This window comes from Centroberyx gerrardi, chromosome 12, assembly GCF_048128805.1.
Source record: "Centroberyx gerrardi isolate f3 chromosome 12, fCenGer3.hap1.cur.20231027, whole genome shotgun sequence".
Classification (NCBI taxonomy): domain Eukaryota; kingdom Metazoa; phylum Chordata; class Actinopteri; order Beryciformes; family Berycidae; genus Centroberyx; species Centroberyx gerrardi.
Window position 1 is genome coordinate 7,859,687 of NC_136008.1, and position 21,247 is coordinate 7,880,933.

At 40.8% G+C, this 21,247-nt stretch overlaps 2 protein-coding genes across 2 annotated transcripts; one reads left to right on the top strand and one right to left on the bottom strand.

The window, feature by feature from the left end:
- Positions 1–2,214: 2,214 nt before the first annotated feature.
- Positions 2,215–7,500, bottom strand: LOC139917953 (uncharacterized). The gene is made up of 4 exons (XM_071907188.2): positions 7,342–7,500; positions 5,764–6,129; positions 4,766–5,029; positions 2,215–4,376 (listed from the first exon to the last, which is right to left on the bottom strand). Exons 1-4 carry the CDS (start codon positions 7,430–7,432, stop codon positions 4,261–4,263), a joined length of 837 nt encoding a protein of 278 aa, XP_071763289.1. The 5' UTR covers positions 7,433–7,500; the 3' UTR covers positions 2,215–4,260.
- Positions 7,501–9,500: 2,000 nt separating this feature from the next.
- psmc4 (proteasome 26S subunit, ATPase 4) lies at positions 9,501–20,348 on the top strand. The gene is made up of 11 exons (XM_071907113.2): positions 9,501–9,558; positions 10,232–10,330; positions 10,859–11,045; positions 12,876–13,022; positions 14,102–14,211; positions 14,657–14,750; positions 15,021–15,188; positions 16,501–16,577; positions 17,479–17,647; positions 19,612–19,667; positions 19,842–20,348. The coding sequence occupies exons 1-11, from the start codon at positions 9,526–9,528 to the stop codon at positions 19,953–19,955; spliced, it is 1,254 nt and encodes a 417-aa protein (XP_071763214.1). The 5' UTR covers positions 9,501–9,525; the 3' UTR covers positions 19,956–20,348.
- The last annotated feature ends 899 nt before the right edge of the window (positions 20,349–21,247 follow it).

Consider the following 21,247-nt stretch of genomic DNA (forward strand, 5'->3'; position numbering starts at 1 on the left):
AGTGATGCATTGCAGCAGTGGGATGGAGAGAGAGAGAGAGAGAGAGGAGGATGGGAGAGGTATAGAGCTGTTGTTATGGCAACTGTGGTTTTATGCCATGTTTTCATCCCACAAAACCCCACGTGTTGGCAGAGCTATTCTGCATGGAAAATGTTTTTGTTGTTGTTGTTTTTAAATCATTATTGTTGCTTAAAATCATTTTCGCAGCTTGTATCCTATACGAAAAAGATTCTTTAAGAAGGATAGTGTACAAATATCACAGCAAAAGTACAAGTCCCTATAGGAATATTATAGAAATATTATAGTGATACCATAGGCAGATCTGCTTTATATGGAACATGCAGATTTAAAAAAAATCATAGCCTATTATTCCATAAAATTGTTTTCACAGCTTGTACCCGAACAGCAAAGAACTTTAAATTTTTAGAAGGATTGTATTCAAATATCACAGCAAACGTCCCTACAGGAGTATTATAGGAATATTACAATGATACCACAGCAGATATAAAAATGTGAGAAAGAGCTACAAAGACTAGTATTGTGATTATTTTCCTATATTGTGATTGCATTTTTGTATTATCCTTACTGAACACCTGTCATATCTCTCTTTGTTTCATACGGAGCCTTTTAAAAATGGAGCAGATGGCAGAGGAGGACAGATTGATCATCTCCAAGTCCAGTAGAAACCTTTTGTTTTGTTTTTTCTGTAATAAATTGCATTTGGTGAATAACTGTAGTGGGATGACATAAGATGGGTTACACAGAGTTTATTCACCTTAAACCTACCTGTTTGACATGAAACCAGTCACAACTGATTGAGGGACTGAGTGGCTCCACTGGTATGACTGGGAGTTTAATGCCTTGCTCAAAGGCTCCTGAACAGCTGTTATTTAGGGAGGTGAGAGAGTTTCTCATTAATGTTCCTAAACCTGTTGTTCCCAGCATGTCTGGCGTTCAAACTTTCAGCTCACAAACCCACTTCTCTAACCACCAGGCTTTCTGTCTGAGTCACTAACACCCACTCCCACTCACACACACACACACACCCACCACACACAGCCGACCACAGGTGAACTGAAGCGCTCTCCGGCTCGGCTCAGAGGGGAATCGGCCCAGTGAGCGTGCTGATCTCTCGTTTTGGCCATTTCATTACGCCAGTAGTGAGGATTACTGTGCTGATTGCTTCCCTGTCCGCTCGGAGACAAATGCACCATTGCAGAGTGTGTGACCTTCCCTCCTCCTCCTGCAGCACCACTCTAATTCCAACAACCTCCCTTGTGGATTAACTGGAATCACAGCAAGTGGGGATGAATTTGACTCATCCACTAAGTCACACTGAGAATAAACTTGTTTTAGCTGAATGTGAAATGGACCAGCCAATGTTTTACTGGAAAAACTATACTTTTTTTCATTTTTTCACACTCCTCATCAGTGATTCCCGTGACATATAACAGCTTTTGAAGCATTGGTATCTTGTATATTTTACTTAAAGCAAGGGATAGAGAGAACGCTGCAGAGATTAAGAGGTCGAATCTCCTCAAGATGTTGGCAGGCTGGTCGGTTGCTTGCTGTTTTGGTTGGTGTTTGTGTTAAAGGGCAGCCAGTACCACATGGCTGTGTTTCTAGTCATCACACAGATGACAAAATATAAAAATAACAAAACATAATCCTTAAATGGGCCAACCATCCACATAGCTGCATGTTATGCTACTCCTGTCACCACTAGAGGGAGATAAAGCATCAAGATGTGTTTTTCTTCCTTTAAAAACAATTATAATAAAGCAACTTACTACGTATGTAAATGCTGTGCCATAAGAAGTGACACAAACAAAAAACAACTCCTTATTATGTTTTTTTCCTAATAAAAGGAACAGAGAGGGTTGCAAAGGAACTGATGTTCAAGGTAAAATCTTGAGAAACGAGAACTAGACACTTCTGATGAAGGAGGAACCGTTAGTTTTAAACTCTCTGAATGAGTCACACATGGAAACCTTTGCTTTGTTTTGTGTCTAATATAATGTTAATGTATAACGTTTATGTAACAGGCCTATATGTCTGTGTTTATGCCTGTTTTCTCTGGGGAGGCAGGTGTCTATCAACCCTGTTTTGTTTTTGTTTTTTCTTTCTCTTGTTTTTTTTTCTTTTTTGTCTTTTTTTTTGTCACACACGTTAATTCTTTGAGAAAAGCAAATAAAAATATACATTACAAAAAAAATAATCAGAGTCTAGATATATGAACATATCAATATAAGACTGCACTGACTCAATCAAACAGCAATATGAACTTATAAATAAGATAGATATAGACATATAGAATAGATTTAATCCATATTTACAGAGGTCAATGATTTAAAGCGTTATCATACACATCATCATACACATACACATATCTAAGGCTACATTCAGACTGCAGGCAGAAGTGGCCCAAATCTGATTTTTTTGCTCATATGTGACTCAGATCTGTTTTTTTCATAACAGTGTGAACAGCACAAATCACATGGAATGTGATCTTTTCAATTCTGATTTGGGCCACTTTCATATGTGATCCTAAATCAGATACAGGTCTGATTTTTTGCAATGCAACCTCAGTCTGAACAGTCATATCGGAATTCATGTGACTTTTACGTCACTCTAGATCGACATTTGTCACAATTCTGCGCTGGTGGGAGTCACTCGGTGAATACAAACATGGAAGACAGCTGCGATGGAGGTAGTCAGTAGAGGGACAGTGAGGTGTTAGACCTCATAAGTATTTGGGGTGAAATTTTGGATGAAATCTGTTTCAGTGAAGCCATTAACATCACGATCCCACCACTCCTGGCTCCGACTCCGCATCCACACACACCTCCGTACAGAAGTAGCAGCCGTTGCTCCACAAAAAGCCATAATTAAAAATTTGGCTCTCTTTCTCCTCATCCTCGTCCTCGTTGTCATCTGCTCACGAATTCGCTGGCTTCCACTGCACGTCAACTTATAAATTAAACCGTAAACGCTGACTTCAGTGGCCTCCATGTTTACTTCCGTACGACAGCGTGCTGCGTGTGACGTCTTTGTTATTGTTCTTTTGCGCATGCGGGTCAGTTCAGGACCGTGACCAGTTCACACTGGAATCTGATATTGGCCACATTTAAAAAATAATGTGAACAGCCAAACAAAAAAATCTGATCTGAGCAATAAATCTGAATTGAGCACTAAGGCTTGCAGTGTGAACGTAGCCTAAAACACATCTAAGCACTTTGATATCCTGTCACCTTTCTATGAAGTGACGTTCCCTGACACTCATCCAGAGTTTACATTTTACACAGCTGGAGTAGATGTCAGCAATGCCAAAATAGAAGGTGACATTCAAACTCAATTCAACAGTGATTAGATCTTCCCCAATCAATAGTAGTATATTGTAGCCTCCTTGGTAGAACAAGATTCCAGTCTCTTAAATGCTTTTGTTTTATTACAAAACGGCTACTGATTCAGGTTTATGGTCCCCAGTTATTGTTAGCATTGATCTTAAAGGATAAGTTCAGCAATTTTGGACCTATATTTGTCTCTTACATCCCTGTAGTACTTGGACCCACAGACAATATTGGCTCCAGAGTCCGCTGTCAATTGAAACAGCGAGCTCCATTGCTAGGCATCTTGCTGCTAACAAGCAGTCCAAATGGGGTTTGTCAAAATACCTCCATAAAAGCCAGTCTGTGAAAACAATATGGCAACTGACTGACGTATTTCTATCCATGGTCTGGAAAGCAGCAGCACCGCACTGTTTCCATTCAGTGGATCGTCTTCTACCAAACTCTACTGTTTACAATCTGACCTGACCGTCTGCAAAACCAGATCACACCGCCAGTAACGCACTTTCACCACACAGCAGTCTGTGCTGCGGCAGAGAAAAATAGTCCAGTGATTTCCTGATCAGTCAAAGTGTGTGTAATGTTGGAATTGTGTCATGTTTACTCTCAACTCCCTGTGGAGCCTACAAACAGCTTTTCTGGAGATATTTTAAGAAACCCCATTTGGGCTCATTGTTAGCAGCAAGAGGCAACAGAGGCTCGCTGTTTCAACAGACAGCTGACTCTGGAGCCAATATTGTCTGTGGGTCCAAGTACTACAAGTATATAAGAGACAAATTGTATATCGGTCCAAAATTGCCAAACTTATCCTTTAAAGCCAAGATACATTTCGGACACTCATCTCTTTTCTCTGCTGTCAACCTGAATCTTCATCACAGCCTCCCGGAGCCTCTCAGGTCCAGACAGATGTGGATCAGCGCCTGTATATCAGCAGGGCGGTGATCAGGACCAGGAGAACAGTGAAGGGGACCAGGACGATCGCTGCGTACAGGAGCCACGGCTCTGGATACACCTTCAGCTCATCTGGCTCTGGTGTGAAATGCAATCCTCCATTAAATCAAATGCACACACACCTTCAACGCACTTGCCCTTAAGCAGTCCTAATAATCAAAGCTGCAATAAGCAATTTTCCGACCACTAGAGGGTGACAGAAACCGCAACTCATTTGTAAATAAAGCACAGTAAAGCTGCTGGACTACGGAGGCCCCTAAAGACAAACCTAGCGAAGGACCGCGCATAAAGGCTAATAGTGAAGCTAAATGTCGCCGGTTACCAGTCTCGATTTGCCAGATTTTTCTCCTGCTGAAGGTTACACGTCCCACAATGAATCTAAATCCTCTAAATATTGTTTGTTTACTTACACTTATACAGCAATGTGTGTAATGTGTTGTGGAAGTGCATGATGAGAGGATTATTACCAGGCAGGTTGTAGTGGAAGCTCTTTTTGGTTATCTGAGTGCCATTCAGGTGGAGCTGACATTCATACCCTCCTCTGTTCCCCAGAGGAAAGGTCCCAGAGAGGGTAATGTAGGGCAGAGCTGGGACGTTTTCTCTCGGGGCAGAAACACGACTTTGGTTGAATCCACCGAGGGAAACAGACAGAACGAAACCCGGATCCCAGGAGACGTTTACAGCACAGTGGAGCTGGGTGAAGTTCTCTGCGGTGCTGAAGAACATGGTGTCTGAAATGAAACGCAGGCGGGCACAGATGTGTATTATGCACGCATGTTAACACACACACACACACACACACACACACACGCACGCACACACACACACACACACACACACACACACACACATTTGTATTATTAACCCTAATCTAACCTTAAAAACCCCATGAAATGGCGTCTTTACTTCTTAGATTTCTTCTTAGATGTATTTCCTGTTGAAACAGGATGTTGGGGCGGGACATAACACAGTGAGGGATCATTCAAAAGTATAAACCAATGGAATATCACAATGTCAGAAATTAATGAGGGCTCAGGGGAAAAATTCCCTTGAAAGTACATAAAAATGCCTGAAATAAAAATGAGGGGCAAAAAATGTATTATTTCATAGTTCAGTAACATTGCCTCCTAAAAGGATCAAAATGCCCCTAAAAATCAGATCAAGACAGCAACAAATGCCTGCTGGGAAAAAAGTTAATTACTTACCCTGCTTTACCCTAATCTAAAAGTAATCCTAATTCTATAAAATTACCCCTAAACCCAAGTCCTAACCCGAAACAAACTGTAACCCTCACCCAAACCAAAATTTTGTTTCAATTCTAAACCCAAACCATTAAAAAGCCCCTTTGTAGCAGTGAGAACTGGCAAAAGTCCCCAGTTTGCAGGAAGAGAAGAACAAGAATGGAAGCGGAACAAATCTGAGTAATACCTTGGAAAAAAAAAACCCTACATAACCTTGTATTTACCATAAACCATCAGTTTGGTGCCCTTCCCTTTCTTCCTCTCGCTTCCACTGATCTCTGTGGTGATGGAGAGTTTACACTGGTACGGCCCGCTGTCCTCCCACTGGATATTCTTGAAACGTATGGACTTGTTTGAGGATTTTAGGTTATTATCCAGCCGTTCCACACGTCCCTTATACTGTTGTGCGGCGGGCCACAGTTTGGGCCACACTCCGGGCTCGTCAGATTTTAAAAACTCCCAGTACAGGACTGGGATGGTGGTCATCTTATCCTCGGGGGAGGCGGTGAGCTCACACTGCATGGTGACATCATGAGACAGAGATGCCACAAGCACAGGAGGCTGGTGAACTGTGACGAGGGACTGAATACCTGAGAAACCAGAAAACTAATAAATAAATACAAAGACAGGATGTTGGGCGAATGTGATAATTTCCTGCCGATGCATATTCTATTCTATGAAAAGCATTCTCATAAATGCTGCTCTTCATACCACAGATTTCACAATGCCATGCTACCAAAATGCTACTATTACTACTACTACTACTACTACTAATAATAATAATAATAAAATAATAATAATAAACACAATTTGTATAGAAACCTCTCAAAAACAAGCAGATGAAAACATGAAAAGACATTACATAAAAACGAGATTGGGAGAGACTGTGTTTGCGTGTAGTATGGTATATGATATAGATTACATAACACATGAGATTACATGAAAAATAGTCAAAATCTTATATTCACCACATTTAAATCTGAGCTAGGCCCAAGTTATGTAACACCAAACAGCATCATTCAAGTCTTATTCAGGTATAAGTCAAGTAGCCTAACACAGACTTTTTCGGTAACACTTTACAATAAGGGTCACTAAGTTATGGGTTAGTTAATGCTTAATAAGGGTTAGTTAATGCTTAATAAGCATTAACTAACCCTTAATTAAGGGTTAACTAATGTGTAATTTACTAATGGTGTTCATGTTAACTAAGGTATTAATTTATACATTATTTAATAGTTTATAAAGATGACTATTAAATAGTGTGTAAATTAATACCTTAGTTAACATGAACACCATTAGTAAATGATTACCAGACACATTAGTTAACTGTTAATTAAGGGTTAGTTAATGCTTATTAAGCATTAACTAACCCTTAACTTAGTGACCCTTACTGTAAAGTGTTACCACTTTTTCTTCTAAAATGAATTTGCCATACATAAAGTAGTCCTACTTGTCATCACCATTATTAACTAACAGTGTGATGAAGTGATTCTGAAATGTATTTTTATTTGCACTCAAGTTGAGGAGTCAGTGTGTAACAGCTAAACATGTATTTTGAGTAAACACACCTGTATGGTGTGTTTGAAAACACTGGAAAGAACGCCATGCAGAATAAATGAATAAATGAATACACTTTAATGCACGTGAATACATTTTGAGTTAGGCTATATGGCGGATTATAACTTAAAATAACTTACTTTCCATCTACAAGTCAGACTCCTCAGGACCACAGGCTATATTAACATACCCCAAATTTTAAGCAAATTACTGATCGCATCTTTAGGAATCTTGATAAATTTCACCTGAGAGTGTGAAGCAGAGAAAAATCCACAGTGTTCCACATTTCTTCCAGATTAAGATGTGATGCAACTCAGAAAAAAGGATCTTAAGCATATTTTTTTGACTAAATACAGGCGTTTCCTTTCCAACGCTGCTCTGTTCTTGGTAGATTGGTGCACTGTTTGCTGCCGTCTGCTGCACCACTTCCTCTGCTTTATACTTGTGTGTTATATAGGCTAATCATGCCAGAGAAACTCTGAAGTGTGAATCAGGAAATATGACAGAAGCTCTTTAACTCAAACACAATAGAGACACACGCAGGTGTCTTTACTTTTCAGAGGGTACAACGACAGATAAAGCATTCTGTAACTCCTACACAGAATGAAAGATACTAATCTGATGTTTAAATACTGTGATAAAAAAGTGCATCATAGCTTTGTATTCACTGCTAAAATGACAGCATGGGAGTTGAGTAGGACTGAATAGAGTAGAAGAGAGTGGAAGAGAAAATAGAGTTTAGTCTAGTTTAGTTTAGAGGAGAGGAGCCTCAACACTTAATGCTTTTAAATCAAAACTGAAAACTTTTCTTTTTAATGATGCCATTGGCTAGCTTTTAATTAGTGCTACTCTGGGTCTGCATGTTATTATTTTTTACTTCATTTTATTCTGTCGTACTTTATCATTTAAATATTAATTTTTATTTTTCTCTTCTGTGCACCTTACACTCTATTTTATTTTATGCTTCTGTAAAGCACATTGTGATGCCCTGTTGTATGAAATGTGCTATAGAAATAAAGTTTGATTGATTGATTGATTGACTAGAGTAGACTAGTCTATAATAGAATAGAACAGAATATCTTCATTCCATATACATGCTGACAGGGAAATTACACCAACCTGCACAGCTGACTTCAGTGTTGTTATTGTTGCTTATCAGACACTGTTCACTGTGTTTTGTTCTATTTCTGTTTTAAATCTTTATTTCTGTTTGTGAATTACATGATCCTATTCTTTTTATACTGAGAGGACCCAGCATACAAGCATTTAATTGCACTGTTTACCCTGTATATGCTGTGTATATGACAAATAAACACACGTGAACTCCTGTCTGATGTTACCAAAGATGGACTTCACTATAATGTATTGCTGCCCTTTAAATAAACTGTATGCCTCCCAGATGAAGCAGAGGGTTAATGTAGCCTACATGCATTGTTGACAGATGGTGGTCTATACTTTCCATTCAAGAGAAACTATTCTTTCAGTGTCGTCCTCTGTCTTTAATGTCAAGTAAATAAGTGTTAAACTGTTACACCCAAAAGAACGTTTTGGTTTTTTTTTTGTCACGGCCCAAGTAAATCCGCCCAAAATGGAAAAAGATGGGGGTAAGATGGGGGTATAACATGAGGCATATGTGTGAAAAACAGTCATTCCTTCTGCGCTGCAACAGGATATTCAAAGCCCACCTGCTGCACATTCGAATCCCACCTGCTGCACATCTACAGCATGATCAGTCTACCCTTCATCCCCGAGTTGGTCAGCACTGTGTGATGAGCAGGTTTTTCCCAAACAGCGATAGTGGTAATATATGCATTTACCATTACCACTAATAGATTGCATTCATGCTGTTATGACCACCTACTCTTATGCATACTATTAAGTTAAACTGTAAAGAATTCTACACAAAAAGGTGGAATGAAAAGCTGGGTTAACTGAGTTTAGGTGGGCTCACCCTTCACTACTACACCACTGCTCCAAAATTACTTCTTGAACTATTATTTGATTTGTACGGAGCCCCTAAAGTCCCGAAAGGTGATTTTTTTTTTTATCTTGTGCGCACAAGTTAATTATCTTGTGCACAAGATAATAACTTGTTCCCACAAGATAATTAACTTGTGCGCACAAGATAAAAAAATATCACCTTGTCACAAGTTAATTAACTTGTGCGCACAAGATAAAAAAATATAACTTTTCAGGACTTTAGGGGCTCCATAGTTTTGTTTCATAAATCATTGTATCATAAGTATTCATTTGTCACCAAATTTTCTTGGATTCAATGCAAAGTCATCAATGCAATAAAAAATATTTACTTTTGCGTTTATTTTATTTTATTTTTTTGTTTGTTTTTGCCACAAACTCCATTACCCATACACCCATCCGCTTACGTATTACGTCAAAACGTCACTGACATTCGGTAGGCAAAATTCAACATGGAGGATATCGTAGCTGTAGAGAAGAACCCGGTATGAATTAGTAAAGATTGTTTCGACTCTTAGAATTGAAATAGATGTATTTTTTCGATGAGGCTTTTTAAATATGGGCGTTCAAATGTTGTTATAGATAGCCATTTGTTGTAGTCTTTTGGTAAATGTCAGTTTACATTACTGAACCGTAAACGTGCCAATTCATTCTCTCTTCTGTGCAATTGCTATGTCATGCAAGTTAGCTGACGTTAGCTACAAGCGTTAGCATGATGCTGGCAAAGCTCGAAGAAGATTTGTTATAAAGTAGATGGGAGTTGTACGAATTTATATTCTCCAGAGGTTGATCTTGGACGTTTGGAGCGTGTGTTTATCGTTTACAAATACTTCGTAAGCAGACTGAAATATCTAAGCTTTGTTTCTGCAAGCTGGTATTGGTTGGCTAACATTTGCCTAATTAGCTGCTAGCTAGCTAACGGTAGTTGTTTATGTCTCTTTTGTAAGATTCGCGATAGATGCCTAACTATCTAAGGCTGGGTGTTTGTCAGTGTTTTTCTGCCCTTTGTTCATGAGCTGAAAATAACCTTTTTCACAAATATGATTAGCCTGACTGCTCATCTGAGTGAAATACTGAGCAAATTCACTGCTGTGTTGTGTAACATTATTTTGCCCATGTTAAATTGTGTGTTGCATCGTGTGTTCATCTTGTATACAGGACGACGTGCCAGCAATGTTGAGCTCCAGACCTCAGACGGGTCTGTCCTTCCTGGCTCCAGAACCAGAGGATCTGGAAGACCTTTACAGCAGATACAAGGTCTGATGCCTACACATCCTCTTTCAACAGTTCCTACATTGTTCCTTCATGATCATGTTGCAAGTTATATACACTTCACCATTTTAAATTCTAATGCTATCATAAGGACACCATTTGTACGAGCTTCGGTTAGGGCTGGGCGATATTGACAAAATCAAATATAATATTTTAGACCTAATTGAGCTTGACCTTGATATTGATAATGTGACAATAGTTTGGGGAGGAGCCTTAAAATGGATGCCCCTAAAACATACTATATATTTTATATCCTTCTCTTGCACAAGGCCTTTGAATTAGTTCCAGCAGTGTCTCTTCCTTGCTTTGACCTTCAACATGGGTTCCAATGTTTGCTCTTAAACTATGTAGTATGGTATACTGTGCTCATAGTGATTCTTCATCTCTCTATCTCCACACAAACCATTCTGACAACATGATCACCTAAACCTCTTTGAAAGCCAGGGATGACCCGCATCTATGAACTCTGGCAGGCTCTCACCCTTCTCCTCTCTCTTTGTTGTGTGGGTGCAGAAGCTGCAGCAGGAGCTGGAGTTCCTGGAGGTGCAGGAGGAGTACATCAAAGATGAACAGAAGAACCTGAAGAAGGAGTTCCTCCACGCCCAGGAGGAGGTGAAGAGGATACAGAGCATCCCACTTGTCATTGGCCAGTTCCTTGAGGCTGTAGACCAGAACACAGCCATCGTCGGCTCCACTACAGGTACCGTTAAAGGGAAAATCAACCTAAAATATTCTGAGACTTATACAGTATTCAGGGTTTCCCACACATAGAAAACTTTGTGGCAGCCCGCCACAATATATTTTTTTTCCACTCTTTAATTGTAGAACTGCGTGTAGCGCATTGATTCGCTCGGCCCCTAATTGCTCCACGCGCTCGCTCTCTTTCTCTGTATCTCGCTCGCTCTCTCTCTCTGTCGCTCACTCTCTCTCTGTCTCTCGCTCTCTCTCTCTCTCTCTCTGTCGCTCGGTCTCTGTCTCTCTCGCGCTCGCTCGCTCACCGGACCCGTCTGTTCACCTCCCATTACACACGCGGGCATGAGGGATATTTTTTTCCATGCCAAGAAGACACCCGGCTGAATTCCCGAAAAGAAGAACAGTTAATGTTACTCGGAATTCAGCTGGGTTTCTGAGATTAGCGTGCGGTCTAGCTGCTAGTCAGTATATACCGTTAACGTATATAACGTATAACGTTAATATTAACTTTTTGACTCTGAATGTATTCTCCCTCAATCCAGATTAATATTGAAAAATATTTTCAAAGAAGGAAAAGGACTCGTCCTGAGGAGGAGCAGGACAGTCTGGACCAGGGAGCTGCTAAGCAGTAAAACACAGTAGATAATGTAACAATACTAAAGGCTAGTAATTTAACGATGTAAAGATACAGGTGAGACTGACAGCACAGAGAGGTGTAGCAGGGCAGAGGGACAGAAAAGAAGATTTCTCTGTAAAAGGGGGCTCCTTTCTATTCTTCTGTACCTTGTAGACAAAAGCAAGCAACAAACAGAACAGTGTAGCACTGTTTATATTTTTAAGTTATGTTATCTTTGTAACTTGAAAGGGAGCACTTAAGATACATAGAAGTTAGTTATTTGTTTGACAAATGGAACTATTTGAAGTGGAGTACATTAGATAATTTTTTTGTCATCCAGGTAATGGGATCCTTTATTGATAATAGCCTGTATATTGACAATATAAGAATAAGATTTTAATATTGCATACATATGCTGACATACTATTTTAGCCTGCTGTTGGGGCATCCCTAATTTCTCAACATTGTTGTTTGTTGAATCAGAATAGTACTATTGTGCATGTAAGTTTAATATAGTAGTTTCCACAGAGACTAGACTGTAGGTCAGATACCTCATTTATGATAGAAGAAGATAGATGAAGAGTGGAGAGTCAATTCCCTTTAAACCTGTCTACAGTTCCTATAGAGCACTGCATGTACTGCACATTGGTTTCTATGGGAAGGGTGATGCAGTATATTTTGGAATTGAGGGCTTTGAATGAGACAGATGTATCACCTGAGTTGAAATTAATCTTATTTATTTATTTTTTACAAATACTGTATTTCATATTTGGGTTGAGCGTGTTTTGTGGTCTGTCTGTCACAATTTGATGTTATTCATTGTCTGGTGACAGGTAGCTCCAGAGCTTGAGCTCAAGTTTTGGTTTCAGGTTTATCCTCTGCATCAAGGTACAATGAATTGCTTACTAGCATGAAGATTCCCCAAATAAATAAATAATACATTGACTCTTCAAAAAAATGAAAATCAAATAAAAAAATTAAGAATTAATGCAATAGCACATGGTGCATACTAGCTGCATATGTTAATGCCTTGTCGAGTTAAGCTGTTCAGCGTATGATGAGAGAACCTGGAAGCGATGTACTGTATGCACAATCAAATTTTTAATTATTCACCAAGTACAGCCAGCTTAGACATGTGGAACATTCGTATTAAATCTGTAATGAGTTCCTCTCATGTGTTCTTCTTCCTTTTTTCTTCCACCGTCCCTTTCCGTCTCTCAGGGTCCAACTACTATGTGCGCATCCTGAGCACCATCGACAGAGAGCTGCTGAAGCCCAACGCCTCGGTGGCCTTGCACAAGCACAGCAACGCCCTGGTGGACGTGCTCCCTCCAGAGGCTGACAGCAGCATCATGATGCTGACGTCAGGTAAAACACTCAGTACCGCTCCCACCCAGAGGGACGTGAGGCTGCACAGTCCGTAGACATTTTAAAGAAAGAGCTGAAGACAAACCTTTTCAGCGTAGCAGTCACATTTGGCGACTTCCCCCAGTAGTGTCACTGAATGTTTTCCCTGGGTGCACAAGTGTGACCTTAAAATTTAGCCAAGTCTTTGACATTTTGATTTTACCCAAGAAAAAAATACAAATGCAATTTTTTTGTATTTTCTGAAGCTATTAAAGAATCTAGGTGATTTCTCATAAAGGTTATTGCATTTTAGAATAGCAGAGCTTGTAGAACTGCATTTAAAAACTGCGGTCACCCTCGCCTAAAACCCATTCGACTCTCACTGGTGATCAGGTTCTTTGGAAACTGTCTGATGCACTTTGGCTAGATCACACATTCAAGCCAACATTTGCTAATTAGAGTTAAAATTGCAGTACGATGATGTATTGGCCTACACACTGAATTCAGTGTTGTTCACTTTGTCAGGGGTCAAACGATAGCCGAATGTAATAAACAACAAAGTACAGTAGGAAACTGTCGCATAACAAAGTAATGATCTATGTCAGGTTAATAATAATCTTTCTCAGCCATGACTTGAGCTGGGAAAAATTGTCACCAGAGGTGATATGGAGAGCTTGCCTTTTCGATTTGTGGAGAGACGATTCGTGGAACTAAAGCTGCATTCAGGTGCTGTCGGATATATCGTAATTACATGTTCAGAGCGCATGAACGACCCAACAAAGTGGTAGATACACATGGAAAGCGGCAATTTTATGAGTTGCTAAGATGTGACATTAAGCGGGCGGAGAGCATGGAAGCTGTGTCAACTACTGATGGTAGAAGTGATGTATTAGGTTATTGTTTGGCATTCTGTGTAAATGATTAGCACTGAAATAACACAATATGCATATAATACAATGACATTGGGTCTTTAATTACATACTTACTGTTGCATTTTAGTGGTTCCTCTCATTTCTCTCCTGTTGTATTTAGTTCATGTTGAATGTCCGTGTCTTTATGGCCAACTAGACTGTCATTTGTTTCTGTGTTTCCTCTCCCAGACCAAAAGCCAGATGTGATGTACGCTGACATTGGCGGTATGGACATTCAGAAGCAGGAGGTCAGAGAAGCAGTGGAGCTGCCTCTCACACACTTTGAGCTCTATAAACAGGTGAGTTCAAGCTCTCCCTCTTTTGTTACTAGCAGGGTTGCTGCAGGCATGGAAAACCTGGGAAAGTCATGGTATATGGAAATTGTAATTTCTTAAAGGAAATGTCATGGAATTTTTGTCATAGTCTTTACTTCAACCAGCCCATTACTTGACATCTAGCTTAGCTGCTGACAGCTGTAGTAAAATAACACATTTCCTGATTATACAAGTCCAAAATAAAAGTTATATCCAGCCCAAAACAAAGACCTGGGACATTCCATTCAGATATTCAGCGCAAAATGTGACATTTCAACATGGACATTGTGTACTATGTCACAGTCACGGAAATATCTGCTTAGCAATGTGGCGGAACCCCATGCTTGATATTTGATAGTTTGTCCTGGAGACGGAGACGGAACTGAGCTGTCCATTACTTATCTTCATCTACGACTCTTTCCTTTGTCAGATTGGCATCGACCCACCCAGGGGTGTCCTCATGTACGGACCTCCAGGTTGTGGCAAGACCATGTTGGCCAAGGCCGTGGCACACCACACTACAGGTAGGCCCACCACGCCAGAGGCATTATGCACTTGACACTGCACTGTATATATATATATAGTATTCTACTGTTTTAATTGGTACATTGTGTACTGCTGTGTCTTCCTTTGAGACCACAGGCCATTTTCAGCCTGCATCGTTTCATGACTTAAATCAATGCTTATTGCCCAAGTGATACCTACAATAGATATTTTTCTGAATGATTATTGACTAGGGATATGTACAGTAGATACATGACCTTATCCATCTCTGATCTCCCTGTGTCTCCCAGCGGCGTTCATCCGTGTGGTCGGCTCTGAGTTTGTCCAGAAGTACCTGGGTGAAGGCCCTCGTATGGTGCGTGACGTCTTCAGGCTGGCGAAGGAAAACGCCCCGGCCATCATCTTCATTGACGAGATCGACGCCATCGCCACTAAGCGTTTTGACGCGCAGACTGGAGGTATGAACCACTGCTTCAGTTGTAGCTCGCACATAGACCTATGTAAAGCAAATCAGTAATTATTTAGTGAAGATTATACGGTACCATCAGTTTCTTAACAGGCAACGCAGACTTTTTTCCCTAGACTGACATGATGGCTATCATCTCCAAAGGGAATCTCGTTAATGACATGTTTGCTTTCATGTTGGCTGTCACAGCGAACAAGCAAAGTTAAACAGTACTTTCTTCTTCTGTTAATTAAATACTAGCTGATGGGTTTCGGTTGTAAATCAACTGTACTGTTGTGATATTTGTCAGTTTAATTTGCAGTGTTGATAGGTGTGGAGGGGGTTGGTTCTAAGACGACAAACCTTACTGTTGTGGGCCTAAATCAATGAACTATCTGTGATGGGAGGTGCCTACTCAAAACCCCAATGACACACCCACTCTCACCCACCCCACCTTTCCTTTGACATTCAAGCTAGCTTTATACATAAGTGGTCACCCCAAATAGCACATGGAATACTTGCATCAGATCCTGTATGTTGGTAAACATACAGTAGATGGACTCAGCTAGCTTGATGTCTCACTTTGGTCAGCATCAGTAGAGTGACGATAGCAAGCGGCTTTAGTTTTTCCTGTTTTTTTTGTAGAAATATGCCATCACCACTGTGTTCAATTGAATAACATGGCTGTTTAGCAAGAAACACTGTGTTGATATTGGAAGTGAGTCACTTTGAAATGGTTTAATAATGTTCCAAGTGCTTCCACTTTGAAATGCAACCACACATGAATGAATGGATCTCATTCAGCCCGATGTTTTTTGTTTTTTTTGTTTGATTGGACTATTGTCAAACAAACTCATAGTGCCATAGAGGATGCCATAGGATATCCAAGAAACTAATTTCAAGCTGTGTTAAGGTTTTTTTTTCTGTCATGTAAGCAACAAGTAGCATGAGAAGTTATGGGCTAAACAGGTAATGGCCATGGTTTGACTAGGAGAATAATTGATGTCAAAAGGATGTGATTTTTTTTTTGTTTTTTTTGTTTCTTTTTAGGGTCAAAGTCAAAAAGCTTGAGTAATTCAGCACACACCAGAAGGAATTAGACTACAGAATGGTTGTAAACTATAAAAGGAAACAATGCATTTCACAAGTTGTTCGTCAGGTTCGCTCTAGGTTCGCTCTAGGTTCTTTCTTTTTTGGATTTGAGCTTTTTGGGCAACAGCCATTGATTTTATTTTTTTCCAGATATTTTCAGATATTACATCCCTGTTTCTGCAACAGCGTCGTAGTAAAATTCGACAGACTAACCTCCTCCTTTTCTCCTGCAGCTGACAGGGAGGTGCAGAGAATCCTGCTTGAGCTGCTCAACCAAATGGACGGCTTCGACCAGAACGTCAACGTCAAGGTGAGCCAAGTCAACTTGTCTGAGGCAGCTGTCTGCTGTTCCCCTGTGGCCTCTCCGTCGTCTTATGCGCTGACTCGTGATCCCAGTAATGCGTCCCATCAGCCATCCCATTCTCCATGGCTTACGTCCGTCCGTTCAGCTTAGGAAGCACTCCAGCGGTTTATGTGGATAATCTTCCTATCTTCAAATGGACCTTTTGCCCACAAGCTATTTATAGGTGCAGCACTTCTCTGATTCAGACAATGAAAGGCTCCGGTCATTAAGGAGGTTTATCGTCTGCTTATTTCTAGGAACTATATTTTCTATATTTCTTGGGCGTTCTGGTGACTCGGTGGTCTAAGGCGCATACCGACTAACTGTAACGTCCTGGGTTCAAATCCCGCCTGGGACCTTTCTTGCATGTCATCCTCCTCTCTTTCCCACAATTTTTCCTTTCTGTCTTCACTGTCGGCTATAAATTAAAGGTAAAAATGCCCAAAAAATAATCTTAAAAAACAAAATTTTTGGTTCTTCAGAAACTGTGCAGCTGTGAAGTTAATTCCTGCTTCCTTAGATAGGTGGCTCTCAAAGAAAGGTCCGGGCAAAGGGTAATTTAGCTGGGGTGGTATTTCTCTTGTTAACTCAAAAATATGAATGCATCTTCTTCCTTAACTGTAGATTTTAAGGGAAATGTGAGGCGCATAAGCAACTATGCAGTCAAACACAGTCTGTACTAAATGATAGCACGCATAAGTCTTGTCAGGTGGTGATTTTCACGCTAAAATCATCTTCAATGGGGTTCTGTGTCTTAAACCAATTTAAAACGTTTTAGAACCCGTGCCCTAGATACCACATTATCATGCCTTTTGCGTTTACTACCATGATCATGTGACCTCTGTTGACATGTGACCCCCTCCCTCAGGTGATCATGGCCACCAACAGGGCGGACACGCTGGACCCGGCCTTGCTGCGTCCCGGCCGTCTGGACAGGAAGATTGAGTTCCCTCTGCCTGACCGCAGGCAGAAACGCCTCATCTTCTCCACCATCACCAGTAAAATGAATCTCTCTGAGGAGGTCGACCTGGAGGACTGTATCCTTTTGGCCCGACAAAGGCGTGTGTGTGTGTGTGTGTGTGTGTGTGTGTGTGTGTGTGTGTGTGTGTGTGTGTACATCAGGGTAAGAAATTAACTTTTTCTTCAGAGCGCATTTTTTGCCACCGTGATCGTTTTTTTTTTTTTTTTTTAGGGATATTCTGGTCCTTTTCGGAGGCAAATAATATGCTAGTTGAATTGCATATTGGCAAATAAACACTCAATTTGTACCACTAAGGGCCGATTCACATGCCGCGTCTTTTGCGCGCTCAAATCCATTCATTTCAATGGGGGCGCGCGGCAGACGCGCGCAAACGCGATACGACGCGCCTTTTTTTTCGACCGTGACCATGGCGCACTGAGATAAAAACATCTCAACTTTTTGGAACGCAGCAAGCGCACCGCATGTCACAGCCTGAAAGCGAAAGAGAGAGGGATGTATTCACGGCGAGATCTTTCTGCTCCACATGTAGATCAAGAAGTAAAGCTATTACGACAGTTTTACTGCGATGGTAATCCATTATTTCAGATAAGTACTAACAAACGTGTGAAGTTGTTGTCTTTGGTTGCTTGGCAACGCCAGGCGCACCCGTAGCGCAACCGTCCAAGCGCACTTGATAAACGTTCGGTGTTCACTGTCCACTCAGCGCGCCTCGTGTTTTCCAAGCGTTTTAGAGCGACTGTTTCCAACTCTCTGTTCCCAACCAGTCCATCTTCCACCTCTCGATTGTTGAGTTTTTTACAATAGTGGTTGTTTTATTTTTGTTGATGCAGTGGTTTGTGTGGATTTGGCATTTTATTCTACTGCTGGCTGCGTGGTACCAAAATATTCTACCGCTTCAGGCTGCTCAGGCGTGCTCAGTTGTTTTCTGATCCAAAAACGCTTGGTTGGGCCAAGCCACGCACCATGTAGGCTTAAACGCGGTGGGACCGTTGTTGCATGTCATCCTCCTCTCTGTCCCAGTCTTTCCTGTCTCTGTCCACTTAATAATAACGATGCAATAACGTGTGTGTGTTGTTTGTGTATTCCAGTCTATATATATATTGGGAAGTCCTCTGTGCGATGATTGGAAGAAAGATGAATGTTAGGGATGCTAAAGTCCCAGTAAGACTATTGTACATAATGCACAATGGAAAGCACATGCTGAAAAAAGACGTTTTTACACTAAGCACATTGTCGCAGTCCACACAACACCGCTTAAAATAGCTTGGAGTCGAAGTGGGTTGCTGTGGTGACAGAATAAATGTTGGACTGTGTGTAAGAATTTACCTTTTTCAGTGCAATGTTTTCCAGTCGAACAAGTATAGAAAAGCAAGCCGGATCGTCGTCTAATCTCTTCCTGTTCAGAACAAAGAGGCAGGCGGCAGAAACCCAGCAATACTATTCTGGTGTTTTTTATTAAATATTTACATCCTTGTTCCCTGCTATTGTCCAGCTCAGTTGTTCCGCTGTAGACTAAATGAACCGTGATGTTTGGCTTTGATTCACTTGGTTGAGCGCGTCATTATTGCATTTCACCAAGCAACTTTGAAACATGCGTAACATAGGTAATGCTTTTTTTTCTCTCCAGACCTGCAGCCTAGCCTTTGTTTGGTTTATCTTACTGCAGTGCCACAACTAAGGTACAGAGGCACATGGGCCATCTGGGTACTTGTAGGTTACAGTTTTGAGCATTTGAGCAATACAAAGTTATTCTTAACCATTTATTCCGACGGCTGAGTCGACATCAGATTGACAATAGTGAAATGAGACGCTAGTCAAAATACACAATAGGTGTTTACATTCGGCTCACTGACGATCTGTAATAGAGTTTTGAATGGGAATCTGCGTCCCACTAGTGATTTTTTTCTAGGTACACTGCGTAGCTTCATGTTTCCCTGTATATCTGTACAAGTTTTGGCTATTCGGACATTTTGCATGTATTTCGGTGTTATTGTACAGTTGTCCTTAACTGATGTGCAGATGTGGCCAGACCGGACAAGATCTCTGGAGCTGATATTAACTCCATCTGCCAGGAGGTGAGCTATGTGGATATTTGTTTTTCTTTTCACTGTAGCAGCGGAAAAGAAACGGGATTGAAAATGTCATGATTCTGTCATGATTCTGTCCTTTGTTTAGAGAATAATTGTGAATGTACACAAAGAGTTTTTTTTTCATTTCTGATCTCCTCTGATCCTCTTCTGCTGTCACAGGCTGGCATGCTGGCAGTGCGTGAGAACAGGTACATCGTCCTGGCCAAAGACTTCGAGAAAGCTTACAAGACCGTCATCAAGAAGGACGAGCAGGAGCACGAGTTTTACAAGTAGACACAAAGTTCATCCAGACCCCCCCCCCCCCCCCCCCCTCCACCCCAGAGGAAAAGAAATGTTCAGACACACAAGTTTGTTTTTGATTTATGTATGTCTGTATCTACAATGTATCTATTGTGAATTCCCAGACTCTGACTTGTATTGACCTCGGACTAAATTTACTCACTGCATCACGAGGCCTAATGCCAACTTGAGCCCTGTGATTGCAGCCTTGAGAAGACACACTACTGTGTGATACAATGTTTTACAGGCACTCTGGAGGTTCCTGAGTATATTTGACCCTGACTGTAGCTAGAGTAACAACGGAGCATTTGTATCTATATGTACTCACTTGATGAAACATTACTTAAAAAATATCCATTAAAGACGTTTTCCATAAAAAGTAAATGACCCTCACTGTTTTTACACATTGAAATATATGGCTTTTGATTTATCATAATTATCTTAATTAGAAAACTAGTATTCAGTTATGACTAGAGTCTTGTGGTCAGTGGTTGCTCAATGGTGTGATCATTGTTGTTAAAATGTAGGTGTAGCATTGCCTTAAGGATGGTGATACTGTACATTAAGCAACTTTGTGGGCAATGTAGGTGGCCAATGAACTGAACTGAGACAGACAAAAATCAATTTAAATGGTTCCTGGCAACAATATGTTTCTATGTGATTAAAGTGATATTGCTTAAGCAATGTTTTGAGGCAATGGAGATGAGCAGTGTTGGGAATGGGAGTTGGCTACTGGGACAAAATCAAAATGGATAAAATGGTGGGTCATAAGGAGAAAAGTATAAACTGAAAAGGTAAAAAAAAAAAAAAAGGTAAAACTCTAACAATATTACTCACACATGACTCAAAATGTTACCCATGTATCTTGGGCCTAACACTGTGACATCAGATGTATACTCAGCAGGTTGATCTTGGGAGGAACAGTGTTTATAATTTGTGATCCCTTGAGTAAAGGCTGCAAAACAAATACTGGAGGGTGGCAGGCATCGTCAGCGGTAGCCATACATCTGATAAATATACTCTTTTGTGGATATGCTCCTGCCAGTGTCTTGGAGGTCACAGAGTCGAGACAAATAGATGCCTTTGGTGAGTCGCCTCTGCTCCCTCTCCTCGGCCCTCCTCCGTCTCTCTAGTTTTTCGTCTGCCCAGGAGTCAAAGCAGCGCAGCTGGAGGTTGCAGCTCTCCCTTTAGACCACAAGGTGGAGGAAGATTATTTACTGCAGCATCCTGACAAGTGGATTATGTCCAAGCTGCAGTATGCATCATTAAAACAAACACACAAGCAT

Coding starts and splice junctions, on each gene's coding strand:
- psmc4 (XM_071907113.2), top strand. CDS start 9,526: ATGGAGGATATCGTAGCTGTAGAGAAGAACCCG. Junction 9,559..10,231: donor TAGCTGTAGAGAAGAACCCG/GTATGAATTAGT, acceptor TCTTGTATACAG/GACGACGTGCCAGCAATGTT. Junction 17,648..19,611: donor GGAGGTCGACCTGGAGGACT/GTATCCTTTTGG, acceptor ACTGATGTGCAG/ATGTGGCCAGACCGGACAAG.
- LOC139917953 (XM_071907188.2), bottom strand. CDS start 7,432: ATGCTTAAGATCCTTTTTTCTGAGTTGCATCACATCTTAATCTGGAAG. Junction 6,130..7,341: donor TCTCTGCTTCACACTCTCAG/GTGAAATTTATC, acceptor CTGGTTTCTCAG/GTATTCAGTCCCTCGTCACA. Junction 5,030..5,763: donor CACCAAACTGATGGTTTATG/GTAAATACAAGG, acceptor GTTTCATTTCAG/ACACCATGTTCTTCAGCACC.